Source organism: Miniopterus schreibersii (assembly GCF_964146895.1).
Source record: "Miniopterus schreibersii genome assembly, chromosome: 13".
Classification (NCBI taxonomy): Eukaryota; Metazoa; Chordata; class Mammalia; order Chiroptera; family Miniopteridae; genus Miniopterus; species Miniopterus schreibersii.
This window is the reverse complement of record NC_138113.1, coordinates 950,027-976,702: the sequence shown is the minus strand read 5'-3', so window position 1 is coordinate 976,702 and position 26,676 is coordinate 950,027. Positions and strand designations below refer to the sequence as shown.

Here is a 26,676-nt window from a genome sequence, read left to right as displayed (position 1 = left end):
GGGCACGGAGAGTGGGGTGACAGGCGCAGCAGGAGCTCGGGGTGAGGTCTAAGGTGGAACCCTGGGGGATGCGGGTCACTGGTCAATGGAGAGGGAGGCTTTCCAGCAAGGCGAAGGCGAGCCGAAGTTAAGTGCTTTCTGTGCAGTCCCGAAAGGCCTAGCCCACCGCACCCTTGGGTCGGGCCACCCTCGTGCGCAGCCTGGCTGAACCCCAGGCTTTCAGTTACTTGACCCCGCGGCAACCTCATCTTTCCTGGCTGGTTGCTTTGAAAAGGTAAAGCCGGGCAGATTGAGCAGCTGGATCTGTTTTTCTTACCAGCTAAACAAGTTTGGGGATGGAATTTGTGGGTTTTTATCCTTATTTTGTTTTCACTTACGACACATTCATTGTTTTATTTTCTTTTTATATATTTTTTTCTTTTTTGTTCTTTATTGGGAGACACACTGTATTTAAAACTACGGGGCAGTCCCGCAGGCTGTGGCTATTGCGGAAACCTGGGAACGGCTGGGGAGGGCCCCACCCCCCTGCCCGAGGCTGGCTGCGCGGCTCTGGCTGCGCTTCCTTCGGCCTCTTTCCCCGCGGCGGACCGCCAGCTGTCCGGTCTCCGTGGAAACTCCCGCGCGTGCACGGGGGCTGCGGCCACCGGGAGGTACGTGCGCGGCCGCGAGCCCGAGCTTCTTCCCGAGCGGCCTCCCCGCCCGCGCTCGGTGCAGGCTCCGGCCCCGCCCCCGGCCCGGGCACGCAGGCCCCGCTCCGCCCCCGGCCCGGCCCCTCCCGCCCCGCCCCGGCCCGGGCACGCAGGCCCCGCCCCCGGCCCGGGCACGCAGGCCCCGCCCCCGGCCCGGGCTCAGGTCGCCCGCAGCCCGCAGCCGCCCGCAGCCGCCATGGTGCAGGCCTGGTACATGGACGACTCCGCCGATGACCCCCGCCGGCCGCACCGCGCCGAGCCCAGCCGCCCGGTCGGCCTGGAGCAGCTGCGCCGGCTCGGGGTCGTGTACTGGAAGGTAGGGGACGCGGGGCCGGTGAGCGAGGGTCCCTTAGGCGCCCCCGACCCTGCGCCCATCCCGGCTCCGCCAAGAGCTGGAACCGCGGCCGGGACCACAGGGGCGCCCTGCGCACCCTCAGCAGCAGCGCCGGGTGGACGCGCTCCGCACGCTCCGCAGCGGGGCCCGGTGGTCGGCGGCGTGGTGCGCTGAGCATGCGCATCGGGGCCCGGTGGTCGGCGGCGGGGGTGCGCTGAGCATGCGCGGCGGGGCCCGGTGGTCGGCGGCGGGGGTGCGCTGAGCATGCGCGGCGGGGCCCGGTGGTCCGCGGCGGGGGTGCGCTGAGCATGCGCGGCGGGGCCCGGTGGTCGGCGGCGGGGGTGCGCTGAGCATGCGCGGCGGGGCCCGGTGGTCGGCGGCGGGGGTGCGCTGAGCATGCTCAGCAGCGTGTTTGGGTCGTCGGGGGCGGGGGAGCCGAGGGATTAGCAGCAGCGGGCGGATCCCGGGAGACGCCCCCCCAACCCCCGCCCCTTTGCCGCGGCAGCTCCCGGCGGGACCCTGGTGAGCGGGGCGCGCAGCCGCGAGGGCCGTCGGGGGAGGGGCGCCGTCGGCGGAGGGGGGTCCGAGGCCGGGGCGCCCGCGCGGCTCGTGTTCGCCGGTGGCCGTTCCGGGGGAGCCGCGGGGCACTTCGCATCTGCCCCTAGTGACGCGGCGGGTGACCGCGCGCTCCCGTCCCGCAGCCGCGCGGGGAGAAGCTGGGCTCCTGCGGGTGTCGCGCGCGTCGTGCGGATCCCCGGCGTGGGGTCCCCTGTGGGAGTGGACGTGGCGCCGGGAGGTCCCGGGTCGGCCGTTCAGCGCTCAGGACACGAGGCTCGTGCAGCTGAGGCGCGGCCGGGTCGCTGCCAGGCCCAGTCCGTCCAGGCGGACTCTGCGCCCTCGGGTGCTTCACGGAGACGGCGCTGGGGGCGGACCGTAGGGAGCGGTGGGCGATCCGCGCCCAGGGCCCAGGCTGGGTGGGAAGCTGTCAGGGGCAAGGGCCCGGGGAGGGGAGCTTCAGGGATTTTTCAAGTGTAGCAAATACTCCTATTTGGTCTACAGCGTAGGGACTAGGAGCAGAGAAGAAAAGCACCTGGGCCAGGTGACAGCCTCACGCACTTGGACTTGACCTGCAGCTGAGGGCGGCAGGCCCCTTGACCCAGGGACACAGGCTGACCACAGAGCGCGCAGGTGGACTGCGGAGTGGGGGCCGCAGGCCTGAGTGGGGAGGGAGGTGCGCAGGCGGCCTTGGGGCCACAGCGCTCCACCTAAGTGGGCAGTGAGACCCGGGTGTGAAGAGGAACCCCCAGGAGGGACTTGGGGAGCAGGGAGGCAGGAATTGAACACAACTGCCTTGATTTTAGCAGTTAGGGAGAATGGGAAAACCATTCACAGGCGGGAAAGGAGGGAAGGAGGGTGAATCAGGATTGACCGCGGCTGGGTCAGTCTGGCGGTGAGCAGAAGGGGGTCCAGGAGGAGCGTGAGGCGGGGCCTCCTTGCGCTAACGTGACCTTTTTGTTGTTGGAACTGTTTCAGTTGGATGCTGACAAATATGAGAATGACCCGGAATTGGAAAAGATCCGAAGGGAGAGGAACTACTCCTGGATGGACATCATTACCATATGCAAAGAGAAGCTGCCAGACTACGAGGAGAAGGTAGGGAGCACCAGGCTGTTTGAAACGACTTCCATTCACCGTGTGAATTCTCTGTGTGACCGTGTGCCTGTGTGTGCACGATTGGTCACGTGACGGCGTGAGTGGGTTATGAGCGGGAGCCAGGCTCTCTCTGGCAGTCCTGGCTCTGCACGTGCAGGCTGTGTGCTGTTGGGCCCACGACCTAGCCTCTGCCACGTTTCCTCATCGGTCAAAGGGGGACAACCAACAGCACCCAGGTGAGTCACTCGTGTGAACTGTTTAGAACTTTGCCTGGCACCTGGCAAGTGCCATGTGAGTGTTAATTCTTTCACTGTTATTGGTTGATAGGTTTCATAAAATACTCCAGCTCCCACCCCTTACGCTTATTCTGCCTCTTCTTTTCGGGGGGAATTTCCACCCACTCCAGCTCTGGTCTTTGGGGTTGGAGCTGTGCCAGTCTGCAGGCTTGGTCTGCGGTGGACTCGCAGAGTGTCCCTTGTGCTCTAGATTAAAATGTTTTACGAGGAGCATTTGCACCTGGACGATGAGATCCGCTACGTCTTGGATGGCAGTGGGTACTTCGACGTGCGGGACGAGGCGGACAGGTGGATCCGGATCGCCATGGAGAAAGGAGACATGATCACCCTGCCTGCGGGGATCTATCACCGCTTCACGCTGGACGAGCAGGTGGGGAGTGTGCGTGTGACTAAGGCCGCTCTGTGCACAGGGGCCCGGAGGATACGGTGTGACTAGCGTGTTCAGACACGAGGGTTAAAACCAGCCATGGTGTGTTTTCTAGAACTACGTGAAGGCCATGCGGCTGTTTGTGGGAGAACCTGTGTGGACGGCGTACAACCGGCCAGCTGACCATTTTGCGGCTCGGGGGCAGTACATGGCATTCTTGGCACAGAGAGCATAGCGGGGGCCCGGGGCCAGCACCCCCCTCGCCCAAGATGCTCCCCAGTGTGACAGCAGCAGGAAACGGGTCGTGTCCTTGCTTTTCTGTTGCAGACCTGAGCTGGGTGAGCTTTCCTGGGTGAAGTTATTTGACCTGAGTATGCTTGAGAGAGAGGAGCCAAGAATCTGATTTTCACGTAGGAGCCTCTGGGAATGTGGGGTCACGTTCCTTTTCGCCTCTCCCAGGGCCCTGTGCCACACTCGCATTCCACTCGAACCCAGTGAGGTTCATGTCCCCACCTGTCCCTGCCTGGCTGCCCCATCAGGACCTGATTCTGCAGCTTTATGCAGATTGCGGTCAAGGCCACGCCTGCCTGTGTGCAGGTGTGAGCAGATGACAGGACCGGCCCATAAACACTTTCTCCCAAACACGGGCATGTGGGGGGGCGAGCCCTCAGGGGAATGGGTTAGCTGCTCACTCACTTTCCTGTTTAAAATAAAGTAGCTGCCTTAATTTCACGTGGAGTCACGTTGCATTCAGGTGCACGTGGCCTGTTAAATCACCATTTAGGTCCTATGTGATCACATCCATATGTAATTAATTTATATTTTACGTAAATGTTGGTTCAGTGAGAGGTTTCTAGTTTAAACTCCCTGCTATGGATCCTGTTACAATCAAGCTTTTGATTTTAACAAGAGAATGGTACATTCATTTTTTATTCAATAATTCTGAGGTGCAATGATGTCAAATTTGTTATAATCGTTAGAAAACCCCAAATGATGTCGTGTTTTGAAGGGCGGGTTGTTTTAAGTACTTTTAAATCTGGAATAAAAAGTCTTCCTGTTAAAGTTTATCTTTCAAGTCTCCACGTTGGTCTTGGGAGCTCGTGTCCATGTGCCCCACAGTCCGGTGTGATCTCTGGAGTGGTCACTCTCAGGGGAAGGAAGCCACCTGCCTTTATGATCAGGTCAGAGAAGCCGGTCTCCTTGCCACCCTGGGAGAGTGGCCTTCGGATGTCTGGGGACGGGGACCAGGAGAGTTGGCTCAGAAAAGCAGGTTGGCCTTATGAGGTACCTGCTCCAGGGCGGAGGCTCTTCAGTGGGTACAAAGAGCCAGGTCAGACGTGAAAACTCAGCCCCTCGCACGCGGTTTTGTGCACCCGCAGCCTCTTGTTGGGATGACTCCCCTGACCCCTCCCTCCCAACGTGCAGAACACACAGATAACAAGTTTTGTCCCCTCACCAGTTGGTCCTGGTGCTCAGCCCGGGATGAGAAGAATCAGTTGAGGGACATGGTGAGTCCGACTGGGGCTGTGGGAGGAGGGTCACATGGTGTTTCCCACATTCACAAACGTCCCAGACACTCAGGCAGAGGGAACGGTTTATATTACATTTTCCAGCTTTTCTCTGAGGATACTCAGAATTAACACATCAAGTAGCTCAGCTTCCAGGAACAAACAGAAGGGCCCTGGTGTGTCTTACAGATGTTCTCTGAATCCCCCCCTTGCGGCACGTTTGCCGTGTACTCATAGATGTGCAGGGCTGCCCGGTCACTGGCTGGAGTTGAACAAGCTGCCCAACAGCATGGCCTTGGTGCTCCGGACCAGGAGACGTGCTCCCAGAGCCCAGTGAGAGGCTCACTGAGCCAGCCGCAGTCCCAGGGCGGCTCCCAGGAGCCCGGAGCTTCAGTCACAGGGCCTAGGCCAGCTTGAGGCACTGGGTGTTGAAGCTGTCCCCCTCCTTGCAGGCGACGGCCTCGAGCAGCGCCTGCTTCTTCTGGGTGCTGCGGGAGGACTCCAGCTCGTACATGGTGGTCAGGTTGAAGAGCACGCTCTCGTGCAGGTAGTGGCCGGGCACCTGCTGCACCATGGCCTCCAGCTGCCGCAGAGAGTCCTTGAGCCTGCCCAGGTAGAGCAGGCACACAGCGGCGTTGTTGTTGGCCTGGAGAAAGATGCGGCAGGGCTGGGCCATGGGATGCTGCTCTGCCTGGGGCAGGCAGGGCTGGAACCTCCCAACCCCCAGGGCTACCACCTACCCCAGGGCAGTGGGCTCATGGGGCCCGCAGCTGTGAGCCTACATCTGGGAGGTGTCTTACCACTGCATTTGTTGGGTCAGTCTTTAAAATTTCTGTGAAGAATCTGTGGGCTTCCGCAAAGTTATTTTGACCAAGGTGGAGGAAGGCTCTGGAACAGAAGCCATAAGGAAAGCATCACCTGGGACAGGTCAGGATGCTGGTGCACCCGAGGGTCAGCCGCTCCCAATGCAGAGAGTGATGGGCGACACCTGCTCCTCAGTGTGCTCCTGAACAGTCGGGGACGGCACCCTCGATTGCACCACAGCCTGCACTCTAGTTAGAATTAAAGTCGCCCAGGGGCACTCTCCCTCCAGGGAGCATGCAGCCCGGCCTCCAGTCCCCCTCCTCCTTCCCCCAGGGGTATTCATTACCTTTACCCTTCTCTTTCCTAAGCTCCAGGGCCCTTCTTTTGCCTCTGTAACTTTCTAAATAAACCTTCTCTTAAAAAAGTAGGTCTAACCTTTATTGATCCAGATGTGGGCCCTGCACCTACAACTGCTGCCTGCTATAAAACTGGCCCTGCCTCAGCTTCACACTGCTCCTAAATATCCCATGGGCCTAACCTTATTATGGAGTGTTTCACCCACAGAAGCCACGCCCGGAACACAGTGGAGGAATTACAGACAGCGGGGTGCTAGAAAGAGGACACACGCTAATTCACGTTAAAAATGGAGCAATGTGAGTTCTCTGAAAAATGGGAGGAAAAACCTCAAAGTTCTTGTGGCTAAAAGAGCAGGACTCTAAGTCAAGACAACAGGGCTCACTCCCTGGGCCTGTGATGTGCTGTCTTGGTTCTGAGGCCGAGACAGGAAGGACGAACTCCCTGAGGCTGCACTGCCCGGGAGCCAAGGTTAACAGGCCCACCTGTTCATCAACACCATGATCTTCCCTTGCAGCCCGTCGAGTTTCCGTGTCACTCTCTCCACATCCTCAAAGTACTTCTCAGCTGTCTTTATGTCTCCAATCTGCTCTGACAAAATTACAGTCAGTTCAGGTGACAAATCTACAGCCACACACATGCTCTCTGAAACCAGGTCATAAAGACATTTGTGTGCCAGGCAGGGAAACTTTGTAACCACTAATTATCACCTTCTGTAAAGTGCCACAGGCACAGGATGTGTAGGATGTGGACCCCTCTTCCCCAGGATTCCTTATCCCAAGAGCTAAACTTCTTGAGTCTTCCACCCTCCTGTGTGGTCCCCCCTCACCACCTCAGCTGCCCTGAGTCACTGGATCGTCAGTGGCCCTGGCCCTGGCCCATGGCCCCTGTGTGAGGCAGCACCCACCTGAAGGAAAATGCGGCCAATGCCGCTGAGCAGCTGCGGCTCCTGCTCAGGGTGGAACTGGATGACAGAGCGGTAGGCGTCCACAGCCAGTACGTAGTCCTGTGGAGAAGCCAGAGGTCAGGAGATCACTCTGCCCAAGTCCCCATAGACTTCCATGGGGACAGGACATAGACACACATAAGCTGGCAAGAAAACGAGACCAGTGGGAGCCACCAGCCTACTAGGGAGTGCACCCCTCACCCGCCCGCATGGCCAGAGGATGGCTGGAGGGACCGAGTCCTGGCCTCAGCAGGGTTGACCCATCCTCCCATCCCCGGGGCTATCAAGGGGCCGAGGGGGTCACTTGGGCCCCAGGGTCTTCCTGCTTCTACTTGCTAAGCAGCGGTGAGCAGTTCCCTGGGGCTCACGTGTTCTGTCCTGATTGACTAGGTGCACCGGTGAATCTTGTCTCCACCAGTCATTTACATTAGCCAGCTGAGTAAAAGTGCCTCTTAAACATACGCTATGCGAGAACTGAGTTCAACTCTTTAAATGTAAACAAAACCCCCAGAAAACAACACAGCTGAGAGAGCACAAGGCTCTAGTCACACTTATATGTCAGAGCATCTATTACACAGTCAGGTCCCCCATAAGTGAGGCGTTTAAACAGGAGCATCCAAACAAGCTGTGCCAGCCACTGTGTGTGGTGCCTGCGCCTGCCACTGGACTCCCCTGTGCCTTTGGCGGATGCCCTCAGCTGCCCTGTGCTGACCGAGCCAGCCTGGCCACCCGCCATGGGCACTGGGCTGACCCTGAGCACTGAAAGCACTGCTCAAGTCATAGGTAGGGGGCAATGGTGGAGGTCTGGCTTTGCCCACAGGACAAACCTGTTTCAGCTCAATCTTTACTCCTTCTTCCAGCAGCTACAGCTGTTTGGTGGCTGTGAAACTAGGTTTACAACCATCTGCAACTGAAAAGGACCTATGGTGTGTGGCTTACGTGGCTGCACAGTCCCTGACATGAGCAGCCACAGCAGGCAGTGAGCACCAGCACCTAGAGGGTTGGTGGCATGGGCGCCTTAAGGTCACTGTGAGTCTGAGGAGAGACAGTGACATTTAAAAACGGGGAGGTGCCCAGCCAGTGTGGTGCAGCTGGTTGGAGCATTGACCCGTACACCAAAAGGTTGCGGGTTTGATTCCCAGACAGGGCACCAGGATCGGGTTCCACCACTGGTCGGGGTGTATATGGGAGGCAGTCAGTCCATGTTTCTCTCTCTCAAATAATATAAAATAAAGTGGAAGGTGGAACTTCCCCGCCTGTGACACATGGGAGGTGCCTGAGAGTGTATTATGCAGACATTCGGGCCTGGAGCACATAGATTTCTCATCATTAGAAAGTTAAATTAGCCCAGCCGGGCGTGGCTCAGTGGTTGAGCGTCGACCTAGGATCCAGGCAATCGGGGTTCAATTCCCAGTCAGGGCACATGCCCGGGTTGCGGGCTCGATCAATGACTCTCTCATTGATGTTTCTCTCTCTCTCCCTCTCCTTCCCTCTCTCCGAAATCAATAAAGATATATTTAAAAAAAAGTTAAATTAATATTTATTCCACTGTAATAGAAGTGTTATTAAAAATCATTAAGTGGCTGATGAACCCACTGTTAGCCCACACACAATTTAATTAACACGACACCACATATTAAGACCACACGTGCCTGCAATGCTGTGGATGCCCAATAGGTGGCAGCAGAAAGCACAGGCCGGACTGGCATTAATGGCAAAAATTTTCACTCCCTTTTTCGACTCAAATGAAAGATTAATCTAAAATTTCAAATTCAGTTTCATTCATCATAAGTGTTTTTAAAACACAAGAGCCTGCTCTGTACTGACCTCCACATTCTACCAGCAATGCAGGTAGCGGACTTACGTCTGGTCCTAGTGCGTCGTTACTGCGATAGCTCAGCACAGCACTTTCGCCCCGTAATTTCCTACTAATGTGTCTTAAAAATTCAAAACCCCACGAGTGGACCAAGTAACTTCCCTCCTGAGCAGTTTCAGCCTTGATTAATGGAGTGTCAGCCATGTGGATTTACAATTGTTCTGGCTTCTCTGTGCACCTGGGACTCCCAGGTGACGCTGACCGTGGCCGCAGGCTGAAGGAGACAGCAGGTTTCAGAGCCAGCTCTGGTGAGCAGTTGGGGACAATGGCCTGTGTGAGGGGGCAGGACCCCGGCCTGGGGAGCAGCCTGGTCACCGTGGAGGCTATGGGATACAGGCACAACCTCCCTCCTGCCCACCACATGCCCGAGGGCAGGCGCAGGGCTGAGGTGGGATAGGAACAGGGACAGGATCACCTACTAGAAGCAGCGGCCTTATGGGGAATGTCAGACATGGAGACTGAAGGGAAACCTCTCTGAGCAGACCCAGAGCCCCCCCCCCCCCCCCGTTCCTCACTCACTGTGCTGAGGGGGCTGGGAGAACACAGAGCTGGAGGCTCTGAGGGGTGTGAAGGGAGCTGCAAGGTCACCCTGCACCCCAGTGTCACACACTAAGGGGGCGTGGAAGGTGGAGTGCCAACATGGGAGCTACCCAATAGCGGGCTGAACAGTGGGTCCTGGCCACAGCTCTTTGTGACCAAATGGGTGAGCTGCTGTGGCTCTGAATTTACACCTGCGCCAGCCCTCCCTGTGCCCAGCACGGTCCTCACAGGTGCTAGGGTCCATGGATACAACACGCGGCGGCCATGTCAGGGTTAAGTACAGGGCTCTGCAGGCTCGTTCCCCACTTGGTAAACTAACTGCCTGCTCTGTGAGATCACCTTGAGGAACTGCGGGGGCTCCCACCTTTCCTAATGGCCCAGGTGTCTACAGTGCTGCTCCTGTTTTGCGGCTAATTGATTCCTGCAGCAGCTTTGCACTCAGCCCTGCAGGTGGCTGGGGCCACCCCTTAGTGCAGGTCACCCACCGGGCAGGGGTGACCTGGGCTGGGTGCTGCAGGTTCCCAACACAGGGAGTAGCCATAGGACAGGGCTGTTTAAGTGGGGGGGGGGCTACCTGAGGAACAGAGGAGACTGGAGAAAACAAAGGACCCTGCAGGTCAGCCCCACCCCAGGCTTGGTAAGCTGTCCCCTTGGCTGGGAGCTCGGTGGCTTGGGTGGTGCCTGGCCTGGGGAAACAGGTCTGGTGGGAAGCCTGGCTCCAGGTGCCATAAGCGTCCACCATCCAATCAAACCCAGACAAGGGGAAACACCCCTCTACCACAGAGAGAACAGAGGCCACCTTTCTAGGGTGGAATTCAGAGAAAAATGTGAGAGAGATGGGAGGAGGGGGGGGGGTTGTGTGAGCATGAATGATGGTGTTTTCATTTTTTTAAAAATCCTCAGGATATTTTTTCCATTGTTTTTCAAATAGTGGGAGAGAGAGAGAGGGAGAGAGAGAACACCAACATGAGAGAGACACATCGATTAGCTACCAGGCCCGGGGATCGAGCCTGCAACTGAGGTACGTGCCCTTGGCCTAAATCGAACCCGGGACCCTTCAGTCCACAGGACTACGCTCTAACCACTGAGCAAAACTGGCCAGGGCTGAACGATGGTTTTAATCAAGTCATTGAGACCCACGTTCAAACGAACTCCACAATGAAAACCCTCCCTTCTGTCAAGGTTTCTGGTAGCAGAATCACAGTGCACTTAGCTAAGTGTGTCCTGACTCTGGGGGACCCCCCAGGCCCCAGGGAGCACAGTACACTTAGCCCCGAGTGTGTCCTGACTCTGGGGGGCCTCCTGGGCCCCAGGACATACGCACCTTCATCAGCAGCAGGCAGTTGGCCATGGAGCAGGTCACACGGCCCAAGCGGGAGCGCCACAGCTGCACAGAGGCTGCAAGAGAGGGTGCGTGAGCGGACACGGGCTGTGGCTGACTCAGAAGGCCCGTCACCCCCCGGTGCTGAGGGGGTGCGAGCGCACGCCATTGGGGCAGTGCTCTGGGAAGTCGGCCATGGAAGGGACGCAGCAACAACAGGAGGGCAGCGATCAGCCTTGGGGGACAGACCACAGGGACGGGGGCCACCCTGAGAACACCTAACCCGAGAAAGTGGACTGGCGGGAGGGCCTGCTGCCCTGACCTGTGGGAGGTGCTCCTTGGGATGTCAGCACACTGGGCTCTGCCTTCTCCAGGCCTGTTCCCTAACCTTTCAAATGGAAACAAGAGTCCCCTCCTGCCTGCATCATGGAGCTTGGAGTTTTGTCATGATCAGTATGACAAGGGCACAGAGGTCGTGCTGAAAGGTCACAAGCCCCTGCACATGTGAGGCACCACTGGCAAGCTGTCACCCGCCCCCCACCAGGGCATCTTCACACTCCCTGAAGCCCGCTTTCTCCCCCCCAGCCTCTGTGCCATGGGTCCAGACGGGCGTGGGCCTGCCCCTCCCCGTCAGCCTTCTCTCCACTGACTCCCCGCCTGGAAGTCCTCTAGGAGCTGCCCTGGAATGAGGGGAGGGTGACCAGTGCTTATCAAGTGACACAGAAAAAGGGAATGAAACCAAACGACCCTGTGGACAAGTGCTCTGGGAGCCCCAGGCATTCCGCAACAAGGGGAGCCGACACTGACCCTGCCTGTTCTCGGGCGAGATGCTGCTCATGCTCCCATCCTCGGCCAGGCCTTGCTCCAGATGGGCCAGGATCTGCAGAAATCCCAGAGGAGGACAGGTCATCACACGGGGACCTGCTCCCGGACACTGTCACACGCTCCCAGGGAAGCAGCTGTGTGAGCCGACCTGTGAGGAACGCTTCACACAGACGCACTTCCCACCTCGCTGCCCGGCACACTCGGGTGGCGGCCACCCTGGCCCGGACTCGCTAGGGTCAGTGCATAGGACGCGGGGCACATGTGTGGTTTCTACACGAAAGGGGGCTTTTCTGCTCCATCAGCCATCACACTACAAAGGATTCAGGACTCAAGCTTCCCCCAATCCACCCACTGCCCCCCAGTGATCTCAGCGAGGACAGTACCACGGTCACAGCAGATCACGCCCCCGCCCTCCCGAGGTGGAGGTGGCGGTGGGCACCGGGGGGGATGGCAGAAGCACCGCGTGCAAGCGTACCTTGCTGCAGACGGCCTTCACCCGGTGCAGCCGGTCCAGCGCCCCCTGGGGGTTCCCCAGGTACTGCTGCAGCTCCGCGTGCAGGATCCGCATCGAGAAGGGCACCATGGAGCCTGCGACCAAGGTCAGGGCCGTTAGCTGCTGACAGGCACGCCCCCTGCTCTGGCACTGGGAGGGGGTGTGCAGGCCTTGCAGCCAGAGGGACCACAGGATCATGTTCTCTCGGTGGTTTGCCACGGTGCCGGCTGTGGTGCACATGGAGCCGTGTGTAAGCATGTTCTAGTGTGTGAGCATGTTCTGGTGCATAAGCATGTTCTAGTGTGTACACGTGTTCCAGACAGTCATCAGAGGGCCAGACGGGTGTCTCCTGCGTCCACAGCTGTGCTGCAGCCGTGTGCACCGTCACACTGAGGCACCAGCAGGGCGGCCCTCCTCCAGCCCGGGACAGTGCAGAGCACGGTGGATTCCTCAGTATCGTCCACACTGCAGGCTCGCCTAAGAGGGTGAGCCCGGGTTCCCCAGGAGGACCTACAATGAGGATGTGCCAGCAGGTGAGGGTGTGGGGGACACAGGGCCAGGAGAGGGGGCCAAGCCAGTGAGTGTCTGAGGCCCAGGTCCTGAGGATGGGGCTTTAGCCAGAGTCTGCAGTGTGTGTACATGTATGTGTGCAGGCGTGTGCAAGCCTGTGCGTCTGGAGCCAAAGTTCTGCCTCAGAGCTGTCCCAGCAGGAGGCAGAGGAGCTGGGTGTGGAAACTCCAGCACCCAGGGCTGCCCGGACAGGGGGACCCCGGCACCTCCAGCTCCATCAGTCGGTGTGCCGAGGGGGAATGAGCGCCCACTGCTGCTCAGGAGGGAAAAGTTTACCCATTTCTTTCCTGAATGTGGGGGACATCCTGAATAAAGTCAGGTGTTGATAAAATGTTTCCAAATTTAGAAACGTGAGCTTCATGATTTTGGGCGGAGGGGAGAAAGGGACTGAAGGCCCGGCGACCAGAGGAGTGGAGTCCAAGGAAGAGGAGAGATAAGCGTCCGATTAAAGTGCCTGTCTCATCAACTTGTGTGGCTTGGTAATCCATGAGGATTAAGCTCTGAAATGAGATTTCACCAGAAATCATTCCAGCTCTAGTCACTGACACTAAACACACGGCTACGGATTCAGCGTGAGGAGAGGCTCGGAGGGAAATGAAAGCATATTTCCAGTGGAAAGCGCTCTGGCTTCCCCGCTTCCTCCAGTGGCACAGGAGGCTGACTGTGAACGCCGAAGGTGACTTATTTTACACGCTCTCTCGCCACTGCTCTTTCTTCTGAGTAGGAGAGAGAACCCGAAGAAGAGGAGGCTGGGCTGGGGCGAGGAGCCAGCTGTCCCACTGGGGGCTGAGGTCCACGCCCTCAGAACGGGCCCACCAGCCAGGCCTGGGCGGGCGTCTCATCTTCTTTTCAAGATAAAGTACAGTGAACACGCACAACGCAAAGAGCAAGCCCAGAGTAACTATAATGTATCAAAGAGCGAGCCCGGAGTAACTACAATGTATCACAGCCAAGGCGAGTCAGCACGGCTCCTGGACTGGAACATGGTGGGGGGGGGGGGGCAACAATAAAGACAAACAAAAACACCCCTAACTGTGGGTGCGGCTGGTGCTGAGGCCGAGGGGCTGGCAGTGGCTTCCAGAGATGGCTGCATACTCCCTGGGCTGTGCAAGTGAGGCTCCCCTTTCATCCCGCTTTCTCACCTTCCACCTGCATGACAAGCACTGATCCAGCTTCCTGAGCCACGTGACAATTAGAGGTGGGCAGCTCCCTGGCCAAGTGTAACCCTGACCTGTCCCGCAGGGCGTGGGGGACTTCGAGTTAACAGAAGGTCCGGGCAGTCTGCGTGGTTTTCAAACACAGACTCTGAGCTTTGAATGACTGAAGTCTGAGCACCGGCCTGAGGCCAGCAGCTGCTACCCCGCCTGCGTTACAGGGACACGCGGCGCAAGAAAGAAGCAAGACTCGGGTGCCCGAGGAGCAGGGCACAGGGAGGACAGAGGGAGAGGAACATGGAAGAAAAGCGACAGGCACACGGCCGGCAGGCGCCCACCCTAGCCTGCTCAGAGCTCCGCCGCCGGGCGTCAGGGCCTGGTAACCGCTCACTGCCACCTTTCCTCCCTGCAACCCAGGGAGGGGGCCACGCTGACGGGCACACTCACGTTGTCCTCGGTGAGGCTGGAAGGAACTGTATGAAGCTGCTAGGAATCAGAGAAATGTAGGGGACTACAACACTGTTCCTTTCTCAGATGACAAATAAAACCACAACAAACGTGGTTTTTACTTTTGACTCCTTACATGTCTTGTTATGAATGTTCTGAATGGGTAAAATCATACCCAACGCAGATATTAAAGCTCATTCATAAAAGTTATTTGTTTGCATCACTATAGCCTCCTCTCTAAAGCGCATTTTAACGACTGGTTTGCTTACATACCACAAGCTGAAATGAAACGAATGAATAAAAACCTTACATTCATGCTGGTCACACCACAAAATGAGAAGAAAAACTAGAAAGCATCCCGCAGTCACTGTGGATGACTGTTATGCACTTAGGTAGAAGATACGTATGATTTATGTCTACTTCATGATTTAAATTAGCTGCTTAATGACGCGTGGCCACTGTCTTCTCTTTATCCGAATCCCAGCGCAATTTAATTTTAGGCGGCTTCAGAAGCATGCTTCATAGTCTCTCATCCTCAGGAAAAACGTTCTCCAAGTCAGGGGAAAGGTGACAGGAGCTGTACACAGGAACCCTGGGACTTTACTCCTCACACCACAGGAAGCTTGGTGTCATCCCCATCACACTGCTGTCCTCACAGACGAGGGCAGAGCTGAGTTACAGCTATTCCACAACCAGGGTTACAAACAGGCCCAGCACGGGGTGGTCGGCACTCAGAGCAGGAGCTTAGAAACCACGAGGGCCAGTTTCCCAGCCACCAGAGTGTCTGATCTTCAGTCTCTCTCACTCTTAACCAACTGGTGTGCGACTAGTTGTTCTGAGTGCACAACTCATGTGGACACTATAGGACAAGAGACCAGAGTGCGTGGTGCAGCTTCAGGGTACCTGGTCCTTCAGAGCCATGGAGAGACGGCCTGTGTACTCGGACCAAACACCTCCCAACACCAGCTCCAGCCCAGGTGGCAGAGGGTCCTATCTTCTGCCTATGAACTCGTCACCAGGTGGGGTGGGCTGGAGGTGCTGGCTGCACCTGGCAGTCCTACAAAGTTAGGCCTGGGGCTCCAGCCATCCCTTCCTGAGTGACCCTAGCAGCCTGGCTGGTCCACTTCCACCCAATCCAGCCAACCAGTCAAGACAATTGGTCTGATTTCTGCCATTTTAGGTATTAAAATCTACCTTTTCCATGGTTTTCTTTTCTACAAGGCATGAATTCCCTTAGTTGGAGGAAGACACAGAATTTTAATACTGTGAGGCTGACAGGTCTAAGAGACCCTGTGAAAACCCCCTTCAATTCTGGGAAAGGCAGAGTAACACAGCAATTCCTGTGAGACAGCTGAAGCTCTGAGCACGGAGAAGGCGGACTCCTGCCCTGTAACCCTCCACAGAGAGCGTCTGAGCTTTAAGGAAAAACAGCACAGAAAGATTTCCCAGGACTAGGAAGGTAAGGAAACTGAGGACACCCAATCGTGAGCAGAGCAGAGCAAACAAAACACATGCACAGCACAAGCAGGGTGCGGGCGCCTTACCCCTGCGCCCCGGGTACACGTGCGGGTAATACTCGTAGTAGAGGTCCGGCTGGTCGAGGTTCCCGAAGGGCTCAAACTCCATCTCGGCGTTCTGGAAAAGGCCCAGCTTCACCAGCAGTGCCAGCCTCACAAACCACAGCTGGACACAGGATGGAAACAACAGGTTACCTGGGACATCACGCCTGGGCCCTCCACTCCCTATTCGCTGGGCATCAGAGCTCATTTTCTAATGTGTTAAAGCAGAGGCTAAACTGACTTCCTTTGCTCGTTTGCAAAATTACACATTTCTAACAATGGGAATGACTTTACTTGATTCGATTTCACTAGACAATACTTACTGAGCAGGGTATGCGTGCAGAGAACTATGCAAGGTATTAGGAAAATAAAACAGCTACTCTCTCCCGGGGTGGGAGAGGCACGGGAGGGAGAGGAAGCCAGGCAGCCCAGGATCCTGTGGACGCAGCTGCTCTTGGGGAGGGAGGAGGCCGGGGAGGGGCCGGGCCTGGGCACACAGAGGCAGGACACTGGCTCAGCAGGAAGAAGGGTGCAGTTGTGTGAGCAGCACCTTCAGGAAAATGATGGGAGGCCCCGGCCGGGAGCTCGGTCGGTTGGAGCACCATCCTGATACGCAAAGGCTGCAGGTTCAATCCCCGGTCAGGGCACATACGAGAATCACCCAATGATGCATCAGTAAGTGGAGCAACAAATAGATGTCTCTCTCTCTGTCCCCCCCCTTCCTCTCTCTGAAATCAATGAATAAAAATTAAAATATTTTAAAAAATAATGGAAAGTCAAACGAGAGAGCTACAGAATCAGAGATGTTGAGAATTAAAAGCTACCTTAGAAATGAGCAAACTCAGTCTCCTTTGCCAACGAAAAAGGGCTCAGAGACAGGCGACTGCTCAGGTCACACAGCAGCACCCGCGCTTCCCCAGGTGTGCAGGAGGAGCCACGCCTGGCTTTTGAGCAGGAAGGTGAGAGGATCAACACTACTCGGAGCAGATTATTTGGTGGCAGGGTACTGGACAAATGGGAGTAGAGCCCTGGAGTCAGGTCAGCAGAGGCCGGACAGCACTGCAGTGAGGGGGGCAGGGCGCCAAGGCTGAGAGACTCAGAGGACAGAGGACGTGTCACAGTAGCCGTGTGGGCAGCCGAGGGCCGGAGGGGTGAGGAGGCAGCGTGACCCCCACCCAGTGGCTGTTCTGGGGGGCAGGGGGACACTGGGGATGGGCTTGCCTGAAATACCCACACCACCCGGTCCTCCCGTAATTCCCCTAAATGCTGGTTTAGGAGTTTCTAGGGGAGTCTGTGGAGAGCTCCCTAGGAGACGCAAGAATCTAGGACTTCCGCAGCTGCTCCCCGTCAGGCCAGTTTCTTTTTGTTCACTCTACTTCTGCATTTTCATTTGAGAACTGATGTTACACAGGAGAGAACAAGCCCCTGAAGAAGCTTGAGTCCTCCCTGTGGGTGACGCCTGTCCCTGTTTTCTCCGAGGCCCAGACCTGCCCCTGGACCCTCCCAGCCCAGTGTCCCTGTGACCAAAGAGTGGCTCTGCAACTGCGCTGAGACTGAATTCGGGATAAGAAAATCCACTTTTTGTTTCCAAACTGTTCTTACTGGCATGAAAGGTCACAGTCCCTCTAGCCCCCTATATAATAAACCCAAGAACAATGCAGCATCCAAGGGGCTATACCTGCAGCGAGTCTGCAGTATGGCTGGTGGGCAGCCCGCTCTTGCCGTAGCCCTGGCCATGGGCGGTGAGGAGGCGCCCGCATAGGTCCACCGCCGCCCGCCAGTTTTTGCAGCTCTGCAAGACACAGTGGATCCGTAACCGGAACAGGCCACTCAGGACATCTCTGCATTTACTCTGTTCATGAAGGAGGACTGGTGTGCATCTCTGTAAACCCACCCCTGCAATAAGCCTCCTATACCAAATAAAATTATTTATCTCTAGTCATCGTATTTCATGAAGCATATTTAATCAAAGTACATGCTGCTTCAAGTAATCTGATCATTTAAAATAATGGTTTTTAAACCAATTGGACGTAAAATTAAGAGTATGTTAATATGATGCTTTTTGCTACAGAGGACTGGTATCTATTCTAAAAAAAATTCTACTTATGTACAAGGCTTTGGGTAATGTATTCAAGGTAATTAACTCCAGGGAAAATATTATGAAAGCAGGCGGGACTAACCAAGAAAACAATACTGAAAATCAAACACATTGTTACTTACAATGAGCTGTTTCAATCCGACAAAAGACTGCTCCACTGAGCTGGCGTTTAAGACCTGTCTCTTCGCGGCCGCTTTCTCGCCCAGGAAACGAAGCATTAAGTCTTTGACTGCATCTCCCTGGAAAGAATATACGAAAAATATGTCAGGACAGAAGAGTGTTCATTAAACTCAGCTGACCAGAACCCACTGCCATCATTGCCGCATGGAGGTTACAGTGTGGTCAGGGTACAGGAAAGCTTCAGCTGACCTCTGAGCTTGACTCAGCAGGTTACACAAGCACAGAACTCAGCCCTGTGTAACTCAGCAGCACTTTCTCAACTCGAGAATGCTGGAGTTTTTACTGTATGATACCACCCACCCGCTGTAGGGTACTTAGCTTACTGGCCCCATCCCCTAACATCATGTGCTCACCCAGCCCTTCTGGTAACCAAGGTGAGACACTACACATTCCAAAGGCACCCAAGGACCCCTGGGTCCCAACACCCTCCAGAGAGTCACTGGGTTGGGTTAAGAGTTATTTCCATGGCAACCTTCAATTTTCCCCAGAATTATAGTGGGGGGGGTGGGTTCACTGTCAACAGCAGATAGTTTGCAAAGTAGGTGCTAAAAGCCAGACCCGCTGATGTTGAAGAAACAGGACACAGGACACAGGCCATCTCAGGTGTGCAGGGATGGAGACAGGGCCAGGGAGGGGACCAGGGAAGGAGCTAGTGAAAATGTGAGCCAAATCCCAAACACATGAGTATCCCTGAAATCAGAGTCCACAATTGGGACTCATTAACAGACCCTGCAAAGGTGACTTCTGTTCAAAATCTCTGCTTATTAAGAGGATGGAGAGGATCCAGAAGGAGGCCTGGTGCATCGTGGGCCCAAGCTGGGGAGACTGCCATGCAAAGTACCCACCGTCTACAGGCTGATACACGGTTCCCAGAAAAATAATTCCCGACCTTGCTGCTCTAGTGGGGTCTTCTTAGAGTTGAGCCCTCACAGGGCTCAGCGCTCTGTACTCCAACAACTACATCTTCCACTGGGCCTTGTGACCATCCACCTGTGTGCCCAAGGGGCTGCTGGAGACCCAGGTCCTCCTCAGTTCCTGAAGGACAGCCATGCGCAGGACACGTGGCACAAGGCCGGCAGACTGGTGAGTGTGCCCACACCCAGCGTCCACAGATCGCTAATCCCACAGGGAAAAGAGGTGCTATGTACTATAAGCAACATGCGTGTACATAGAAAAGTTCTTATCATACTAGGGGCGCTATGTGCTATCTTGTATCGGTCACTCCAGTTCATCAATCAAATGGGAACCTTGCTAAGCATCTTGCTGTTTACCACCTTTGTACCTACATCGATATCCCAGCGCAAGGATGACAGGAGTCCAATGTCTCCAAGCAGCCTCCTGATGATGGGCTTTTGACTGTCTCAGACTCTGCGATTATAAACCATACCCTGACATCATCTCAAAGCTGGCATCTGCATACTACTGAGGTTAGCTCCTTTTTTCCTTTGTTTTAGAGAGGAAAGGGGAGAGTGTGAAAAAGAGAAACATCAATGTGAAAGAGACATCAACTGGTTGCCTACAGAACATGCCCCAACTGGGGATCGAACCTGCAACCCGGGCCTGTGCCCTGACGGAATCTGACCCGCCACTTTTCGGTGTACGGGACGAAGCGCCAACCAGCCGAGCCACGCCAGCCAGGGCAAGATTATTTCCTTATAAAAAATTCTAAGAGTGGGACTCGGGTATTAGTACCAAATTATGGTCCCATCAGGGCTGCCTGAGACAGGCTGCTTTCCCACACCCTGACAACACAGAATATTCAAGTTAGTAACAGAAAATGGAAATGACTTTATCATACCAGTAGGACTGAATTTACATTAATGTAACTTATATATTTTTATGGTTTAGTATTTTGGGGGCATTCCTATTTTCTTACCAAATCTGTAAGAACCTTTTCTACATCAAGCTCATTGTATACAATACAAATATCTAACCATCTTGTGAAGGCCCACACCTGAGTTTCTGTGCAGAGGACCAGGCTCTAGCTGTGGCCACCACATAATTTTACTCAAGAAAAATTAAGTGCCCAGCTAGGCGTGGCTCAGCGGTTGAGTGTCGACCTAGGATCCAGGCGATCGGAGTTCGATTGCCAGTCAGGGCACATGCCCGGGTTGCAGGCTGCAGCCGATCAATGACTCTCTCATCATGGATGTTTCTATCTCTCCCTCTCCCTCTCCTTTCCCCTCTCTGAAATCAATAAAAAGATATATTTAAAAAAAAGAAAAGAAAAATTAAGTGAATTAAGCCTTTTAAAAAACAAAAACAAGCACACAAACAAACAAAAAAGAATGGGAGATTTATCATTTACTGGAGCCCAGACATTTCAAATAAACCGATCACACAAAGTCTGGAGTGACTTCAGAGAATTACAAGGTCACTATCTACCTCGGTGGATTCATTTGTAAGACTGTGACTAGTACCTTAAATTCTATTATGGAAATCAACAGGGCTCTAAATCACCCAGGGACATAACACAGACTCTCAATCAGAATCGCAGGAACTCCTGGAAAATAGGATTTTCTAATGCTGGAAAGGTATTCTACTTACATGTACGTTATATATGTATACAAAAGGTACTCAACTTATGTATGTTATATATGTATATAAAAGGCATCCTACTTATATGTGTATATAAAAAGTACTCTCTATATATTACAGATGTACAAAAAAGACATTCTACCTATACATGCATATAAAAAATGTTTACTCTTATACATGGTATATATTTATATAAACAACAGAAGCAGATGTGACTGAGATGTGGACACAGGATTATCTATTTCATGGAGGTCAGAACTGCCAGCGAGCACGTCCTTGGGAAACAGGCCTCACCTGGATGTTGTCGAACTTGAGGCCGGGCATGGTGAGGTTCTCCTTGTCCACAAACACGGTGCTGTACTGCTGGGTCGCTACTGCAATCAGCACGTCCCTGGTCCCCTCCCCGGGCAGCCAGGCATCCCTCCGCCGGTCCATCTCACTCATGCTCAGGGCCGTGGCAAAGGGGTCCTCGCTCCCTGCGAACACAGCCTGGATCTGGGAGAATGGCTTTGGAGACTGAGGGGTTTCTGGAGGGGCGTCCATCCCCGGGGAGCTCCCTCCCACCGGGGGAGCGAGCGAGGACAGCTCTGGAACGGAAGCCCCCGCATTGGGGTTGCTGACGGAAATGAACGTGGAAGTTGTGAAGGAATCAAAGAAGTCTGAGGCCAAGGAGTTAGTGTTGGCTGTCTCTCCAAAGAACGTGCTCAGGCTGGGGCTTGGCTGGACCACCTGGGGAGGGGTCTTGGAGGCTGGCTGGCTGGCGCCACTGAAACTAGGCGACTTCACCATCTGTGACTCAAAGCCATCCTGCAGAAAGGGGGTCGGCTGGGAGGCCGCGGCCTGGGACTGGCTGAAGATGGTGCACACGGGCACGGGCTCGTCTTTGGGAGAGGGCTGTGTGGAGGACGGGCCAGACCCCTCGGGGGAAGCACCCTGGAGCCTGGGGCCTGGGCTCCCTGCATCTTCATTTTCACAGGTGGGTGCAGCTTTCCCTTCCGGCTCTGGGTCTTCCTTCAAGGGCACCCTGGTGTCGGAGGTCACGTCGGAAACGTCCTCAGATGCCTCGTCTCCATCACTTTCACTGTCCTGACTGGGAGTGTCGACCACACCTTTACCTATGACATTGTCTTGTCTGTGGTCACCACTGCCTTCTGCAGGCTCCGCAACATCCTGCACCCCACCAAGGTCACCACCAAGGTCACCCGTGTCGTCTTCGCTGTTGTTCGGAGAATCAGAAATGAGGACACTCTCCATCATGTGCTCACTAAGCTTATCTACGAAATTATTAGAATCTTCCGATACGGTCTCATTCTCCTCTGACCCAAACTCATCTCCCCCGAGATCAATGGTTTCCTCCTGATAAAGCAGCCCCGGTTCTTGGAGGGGCGCCTGCGGGGAGATGCTCTCGGCTTCCCCCTCAGCTGGCTGGGGCTCCGAAGTCAGGCTCTGGTTGGCGCCCTGAGCATCCTCCATGGTCTCTGAAACAAAGACAAATACAACCAACCTCGTCAGCTTTCCATCTGTGACAGGACTCGTCAGAATCCCTGTTAAGTGGCATCGCCAGGAAGGGAATTTGGCCCTTTTGAGTAACCCTTCTGAGTATCCCAGCCGCCAGCCGTGCCCGGAAGCCAGGAGATGCCAGGACTGCTGGTTCTGAGCCCTCCTCAGAATAAATACCTCAGCTGTCACTCCAGGTCCCCCAAAACTACACTAATGGACAGTTGGGGAATAACAGAGAATATAAGGTCCAATACACACAATTACATGAAAAGAGAAAGAACCTCAGAACTGGCAAAACCACAGTACTTTCTTTATATGCAGGAAAGAGTGGAGAAAATTCTACTCTTAAAATAAGCAAAAGTAACTGCCAGTTGAGGCTAATTTGTGTGCATTACGAGATATTCAGAGAAAGGCCACCGTGGGTACCCAGGAAGATTGCCCAGAAACGATGGAGCTACTTCCCCAGGACATGGAGCACAGAAGGCTCAGCACTGTGCAAGAGCACTCATTATGTGAATTGAATAACAACTGCTTCTCAATAATTAAAGAAACCCAGATTAAAACTATGATTTCTTTTTGTCTGTGAAACAGGCCAAGACTTTTAGAATTTTAGGGAAACTTGCTTATAGATAGGCAGAATGCAACTTTTCTGAAGGACAGCTTGGCAAAGGGTAAAACCTGGACCCAGCAGTTCTGTGTTTACCAATTTACCTAAGATATTTTTAAAGAAATCATCTTCCGAAAATAAGAAAGCTGAGCAAAAAGCAACAATCTTTCAAGTCAAAGCTGAAGTCTGTAACGATGTTTCAATTCTCCTCAGAAACCTTGTTTCTAACCTAATCCAGTCCAATTGAGAAAATCAACTTCTCCTAGTTTCCCGTGACAATGTTTACAAAGTGGCCGCCCAGTCCAGACAAAAATTAGATTGCTAATCTTGATTTCTCAGTAAAAACCACTGCCAAAGGACTGGACTGAAATATCCTGCAGACCAGGGACCACAACTCGGAGTGTTACCATGTCTCAGACACCGGGGTGGTGCATCGCGACCCTGCTCTCAGGAGCCCAAGGCAGGGAACAGGGAGGGGCACGGGGAGTGGGACTGTGATACCCCCAACGAAAGGGTGACCCTGGGTGGGAAGGGCTGTCCTGAGAAAGCCACACACATGGTCTGTTTTCATTACTAAACCTTAGCAGGTTCTTGTTATTCTTCCCCTTCTCTTCTAAAGGTACATTTTCTAGAATTAATTTCTATTAAATATTGACTGGATGCAAAACAGTATTTATAATCTGTGGCTAAGACACATGCCCTAGGACCTTCAGAGGTAACATTCTGACGTGTCCCACTCGTTTTTCTTCCATTTTCCACGTTTATTTCCCCAAACACCATGTTACTTAGCTTTTCAGTTCTTTCCCCACTTTTAACTTTATGAGTGGTGAGGCTACATCTCACCCGCCTTCTCTGGGGCCGATGCTCTGCTCCGTGTGGGGCCACACATACCGTCTATTCCACGTGTGATGGGTATTTGAGGGGCTTTTAGCTCCTTGATACTGTAAAGTCTGGTTACAGACATTCCTGTACACGTCTCCTGCAGGACATGTGCAAATTTCTTCCTGACATTAAAAGTGTGTGTGTTGGGTCAACAATACACTTCATCTTCACTAGATAACGTCCAGTTGCTTTACTAAGTGGTTGTACGATTTGCACACTGAGCAGTGTATGAGTATTCTCGTTCAACACGTTCGCCTACACTCGATATTGTCAGGCTTAATTAATATTGAGAATATATTAAAAAACCCTTACAAAGCAATAGGGCAATCAATGACCCAACAGAAAACAGGACGAAGATTTGAACAGGCGGAGAGGGACGCACAATTCACAAACACGCACCCTGGGGCCTCAACAGCCACGCTTCTTGACTTTTTCAGGGCGATTCCAGTTTACACCCGCGGTCTCAGTAAAAGGAAATACTTCTTTCACCCTCAAAGGAGTCCTCGCAGAGAGACCATACGGCCCCGTCCCCTAACCTAGCGTCCTCCTGGCGGACGGACATCACGGAGGAGCTCCGCACGCGGGGGAGGTCGAGGGTCAGGGGGCGCCTCCCGCGGGCGCTGCCGGAGGACCCGCAGGTGCGGGGAGCGCGGGGGGACCGGGGGCGCCCGCGCGCCCCACACGCCGCCCCCGCCTCCCGACGCCGAGGGGGCGGGTAGGTCGCCGCCCCGCCGGTCCCCGCGGCAAAGCAGGAGCAGGGCGGCTACGGGGCCGCGGGGGCCTGCGCCCCAACCCCTCCGCCTGCGCCCCAACCCCTCCGCCTGCGCCCCGACCCCCTGGCTTGCGCCCCGACCCCCTGGCTTGCGCCCCAATCCCTCCGCCTGCGCCCCGAGCCCCCGCCTGCGCCCCGGCCCCCGACTTGCGCCCCAACCCTCCGCCTGCGCCCCGACCCCCTGGCTTGCGCCCCAACCCCTCCGCCTGCGCCCCGAGCCCCCGCCTGCGCCCCGACCCCCGACTTGCGCCCCGACCCCTCCGACTTGCGCCCCGGCCCCTCCGCCTGCGCCCCGACCCCCGGCCTGCGCCCCGACTCCCGACTTGCGCCCCGACCCCTCCGACTTGCGCCCCGACCCCTCCGACTTGCGCCCCGGCCCCTCCGCCTGCGCCCCGACCCCCAGCCTGCTCCCCGACCCTCCGCCTGCTCCGCCGACGCGGCCGAAACGCGCCGCAGCCCCGCAGCGCCCCGGGACGGCGGAGCCCGGGGGACAGGAGCCTCGAGGGGCCCGACCTCCTCCCGCAGCCCGGCCCGGGCCTCACCTGCCGCCCGGCCGCCGCGGGGAGGGGAAGGGTCGCCGGCGGGGGGCCGGCCCGGGAGAAGCGCCGGGAGCCCGGAAGGGGCGTGAACACAACGCCGCCTGCGGCGCCTGCGCACCGGTCTCTCCGCGCGGCCCTCGCGCATGCCCAGTGGAGAGCCGGGGGCCCTCCCCCTCCCTCCTCAGCCCGCCCCCTAAGGTCGCGGCGGAAGCGCGGTGCGTTTCCGGTTCGTGCCGCGGGGGCGGGGCCTGGGCCTCCGGGCGGGGCGCGGGCGTGGCGAGCTGGCCGGCTCCCGCGGGTGGGCGGGAGGCGCCCGAAGCCCGAGGCCCGGCCGGCCCGCGTCCAGGGCCACCCCGCGGTCCCGGGGCTCGGTTCCCTGCGCCCGAGACGCCCTCGCGGCGTTTCCGGGCTTTGCCTGGAGCCTCCCGCATCCTCCACTCTCCCGCCGAGCGCGGCGCCGCTGGCGCGGGGCCCCTCCCGCCCGCGCCCGGCCGTCTGTCTTTTTTGTCTTCCTTTTTAGTTACAAATTTTTAATCGAGGCAGTCGGGGGCGGGGCACACATCTGCAGTACCGTCAACGGGAAAGATAGGTTTGCCCCGGGGTCGCAGTCTCCCGGCCCCGCAGCCCCGCCCAGCGCGGCGGGTGCGGGCCCTCCCCCCGCAGCGGCGCCCGCGGGCTCGGGCGCGGGTCGGGGGCGGGGCTGGGCCGGGCTCTCCTTGGCCTCCGCTAGTGGGATGAGAGCCTCTGCCTCCGCCTCTGCTTCCAGCGCCTCCAGGCTTTAGGGGGACCCATTTGTTGTGCCTGGCTGCGCGTCGCGGTGGTGCCTGCTGCCTGTGGCCATAGAGCCTGCCTGTCACGATGGTGGCTGCCTGTCTCGGTAATGGGTGGCCTGTAGCGATAGCGGGGTGCCTGAGGCAAGGGTGGGGTACATGTCATAATAGTGGTGTACCTGTTGCGATCATGGGTTGCCTGTCCCAACAGTGCCTGCCCGTCGCGATATGGGTGCCTCTTGTGATAGTGGCTGGCGTGTCGTGGTAGTGGGGTGCCTGTCGCAAGAGTGGGGTGCTTGTCCCGAGAGTGGGTGCCTGTCCTAATAGCGTCCTGACTGTCGCAACATTGGCTGCCTCTGGCGACAGTGCCTGCCTCTTGCAGTAGTGCCTGGTCAGGGAGCTGCCCGCCAGGACAGACGCGGCCTCTCGAGATAGCAGCTGCCACTTGCGACAGTGCCCAGCTCTTTCTAGCACTTTCAGTTTCTTTGTCTAGATGTATCTTTTTAACTGGAATAATGTAGACTATGTGAAATGTTGACCACGATTAAACGAGTTAACACAGCCATCGACTGAGTTACGTTTTTTGTGTGATGACAACACTTGAGATCTATCTACTTGGCAAACTTCAAAAATAGGATGTGTCATTATCAACCAAAGTTACCATTTTGTACATTAGGTCTCCAGAACTTATTTATCTTATAATTGAAAGTTTGTGCCATTTGATCAGCCCCCCAGCCCTCAGCCTCTGGCAACCAATATTCTACTGTTACAGCGTCTTCAACTTTCTTCTTTAGATTCTACATGTAGGTGGAATCATACAGTATTTGTCTTTCCATGTTTGACTTATTTCACTTAACAACACAATGTCCTCCAGGTTCATTCACGTTGTTGCAAATGACAGGGTTTCCTTCTTTTTAAAGGCTGAGTAATATTCCATTATATATGCATACATATACACACAGGTGATTCTTGAGTAACATGAGTTTGAACTGTGTAGGTCCACTTAAGTATTTTTCCCCCCAACAAATTCCTGTATTATTTTTGACCTGCCGTT

General features: G+C 55.7%; 2 protein-coding genes across 3 annotated transcripts; one reads left to right on the top strand and one right to left on the bottom strand.

The window, feature by feature from the left end:
* Positions 1-830: 830 nt before the first annotated feature.
* ADI1 (acireductone dioxygenase 1) lies at positions 831-4,406 on the top strand. The gene is made up of 4 exons (XM_081157323.1): positions 831-1,005; positions 2,557-2,676; positions 3,163-3,342; positions 3,455-4,406. Exons 1-4 carry the CDS (start codon positions 886-888, stop codon positions 3,572-3,574), a joined length of 540 nt encoding a protein of 179 aa, XP_081013449.1. The 5' UTR covers positions 831-885; the 3' UTR covers positions 3,575-4,406.
* TRAPPC12 (trafficking protein particle complex subunit 12) lies at positions 3,895-24,998 on the bottom strand. 2 transcript variants are annotated; one of them, XM_081157321.1, is made up of 12 exons: positions 24,856-24,998; positions 20,847-22,030; positions 17,957-18,073; positions 17,415-17,528; positions 15,722-15,860; positions 11,989-12,101; positions 11,496-11,568; positions 10,692-10,765; positions 6,913-7,011; positions 6,491-6,591; positions 5,648-5,735; positions 3,895-5,493 (listed from the first exon to the last, which is right to left on the bottom strand). In XM_081157321.1, exons 1-12 carry the CDS (start codon positions 24,995-24,997, stop codon positions 5,251-5,253), a joined length of 2,487 nt encoding a protein of 828 aa, XP_081013447.1. In that variant the 5' UTR covers position 24,998; the 3' UTR covers positions 3,895-5,250. The 2 variants fall into 2 exon arrangements, with proteins under 2 accessions (XP_081013447.1, XP_081013448.1); XM_081157322.1 differs by lacking the exon at positions 24,856-24,998 and adding an exon at positions 23,941-24,129.
* Positions 24,999-26,676: the final 1,678 nt, after the last annotated feature.

Excerpts from the sequence above, each read along its gene's own strand:
- ADI1 (XM_081157323.1), top strand. The coding sequence starts at position 886 with ATGGTGCAGGCCTGGTACATGGACGACTCCGCCGATGACCCCCGCCGG. Across the intron at positions 1,006-2,556 it reads TCGGGGTCGTGTACTGGAAG|TTGGATGCTGACAAATATGA; the intron begins GTAGGGGACGCG and ends GAACTGTTTCAG. Across the intron at positions 2,677-3,162 it reads TGCCAGACTACGAGGAGAAG|ATTAAAATGTTTTACGAGGA; the intron begins GTAGGGAGCACC and ends CTTGTGCTCTAG.
- TRAPPC12 (XM_081157321.1), bottom strand. The coding sequence starts at position 24,997 with ATGCGCGAGGGCCGCGCGGAGAGACCGGTGCGCAGGCGCCGCAGGCGG. Across the intron at positions 18,074-20,846 it reads TCAAGTTCGACAACATCCAG|GGAGATGCAGTCAAAGACTT; the intron begins GTGAGGCCTGTT and ends TATTCTTTCCAG. Across the intron at positions 10,766-11,495 it reads CTCGCCCGAGAACAGGCAGG|CCTCTGTGCAGCTGTGGCGC; the intron begins GTCAGTGTCGGC and ends CCTCTCTTGCAG.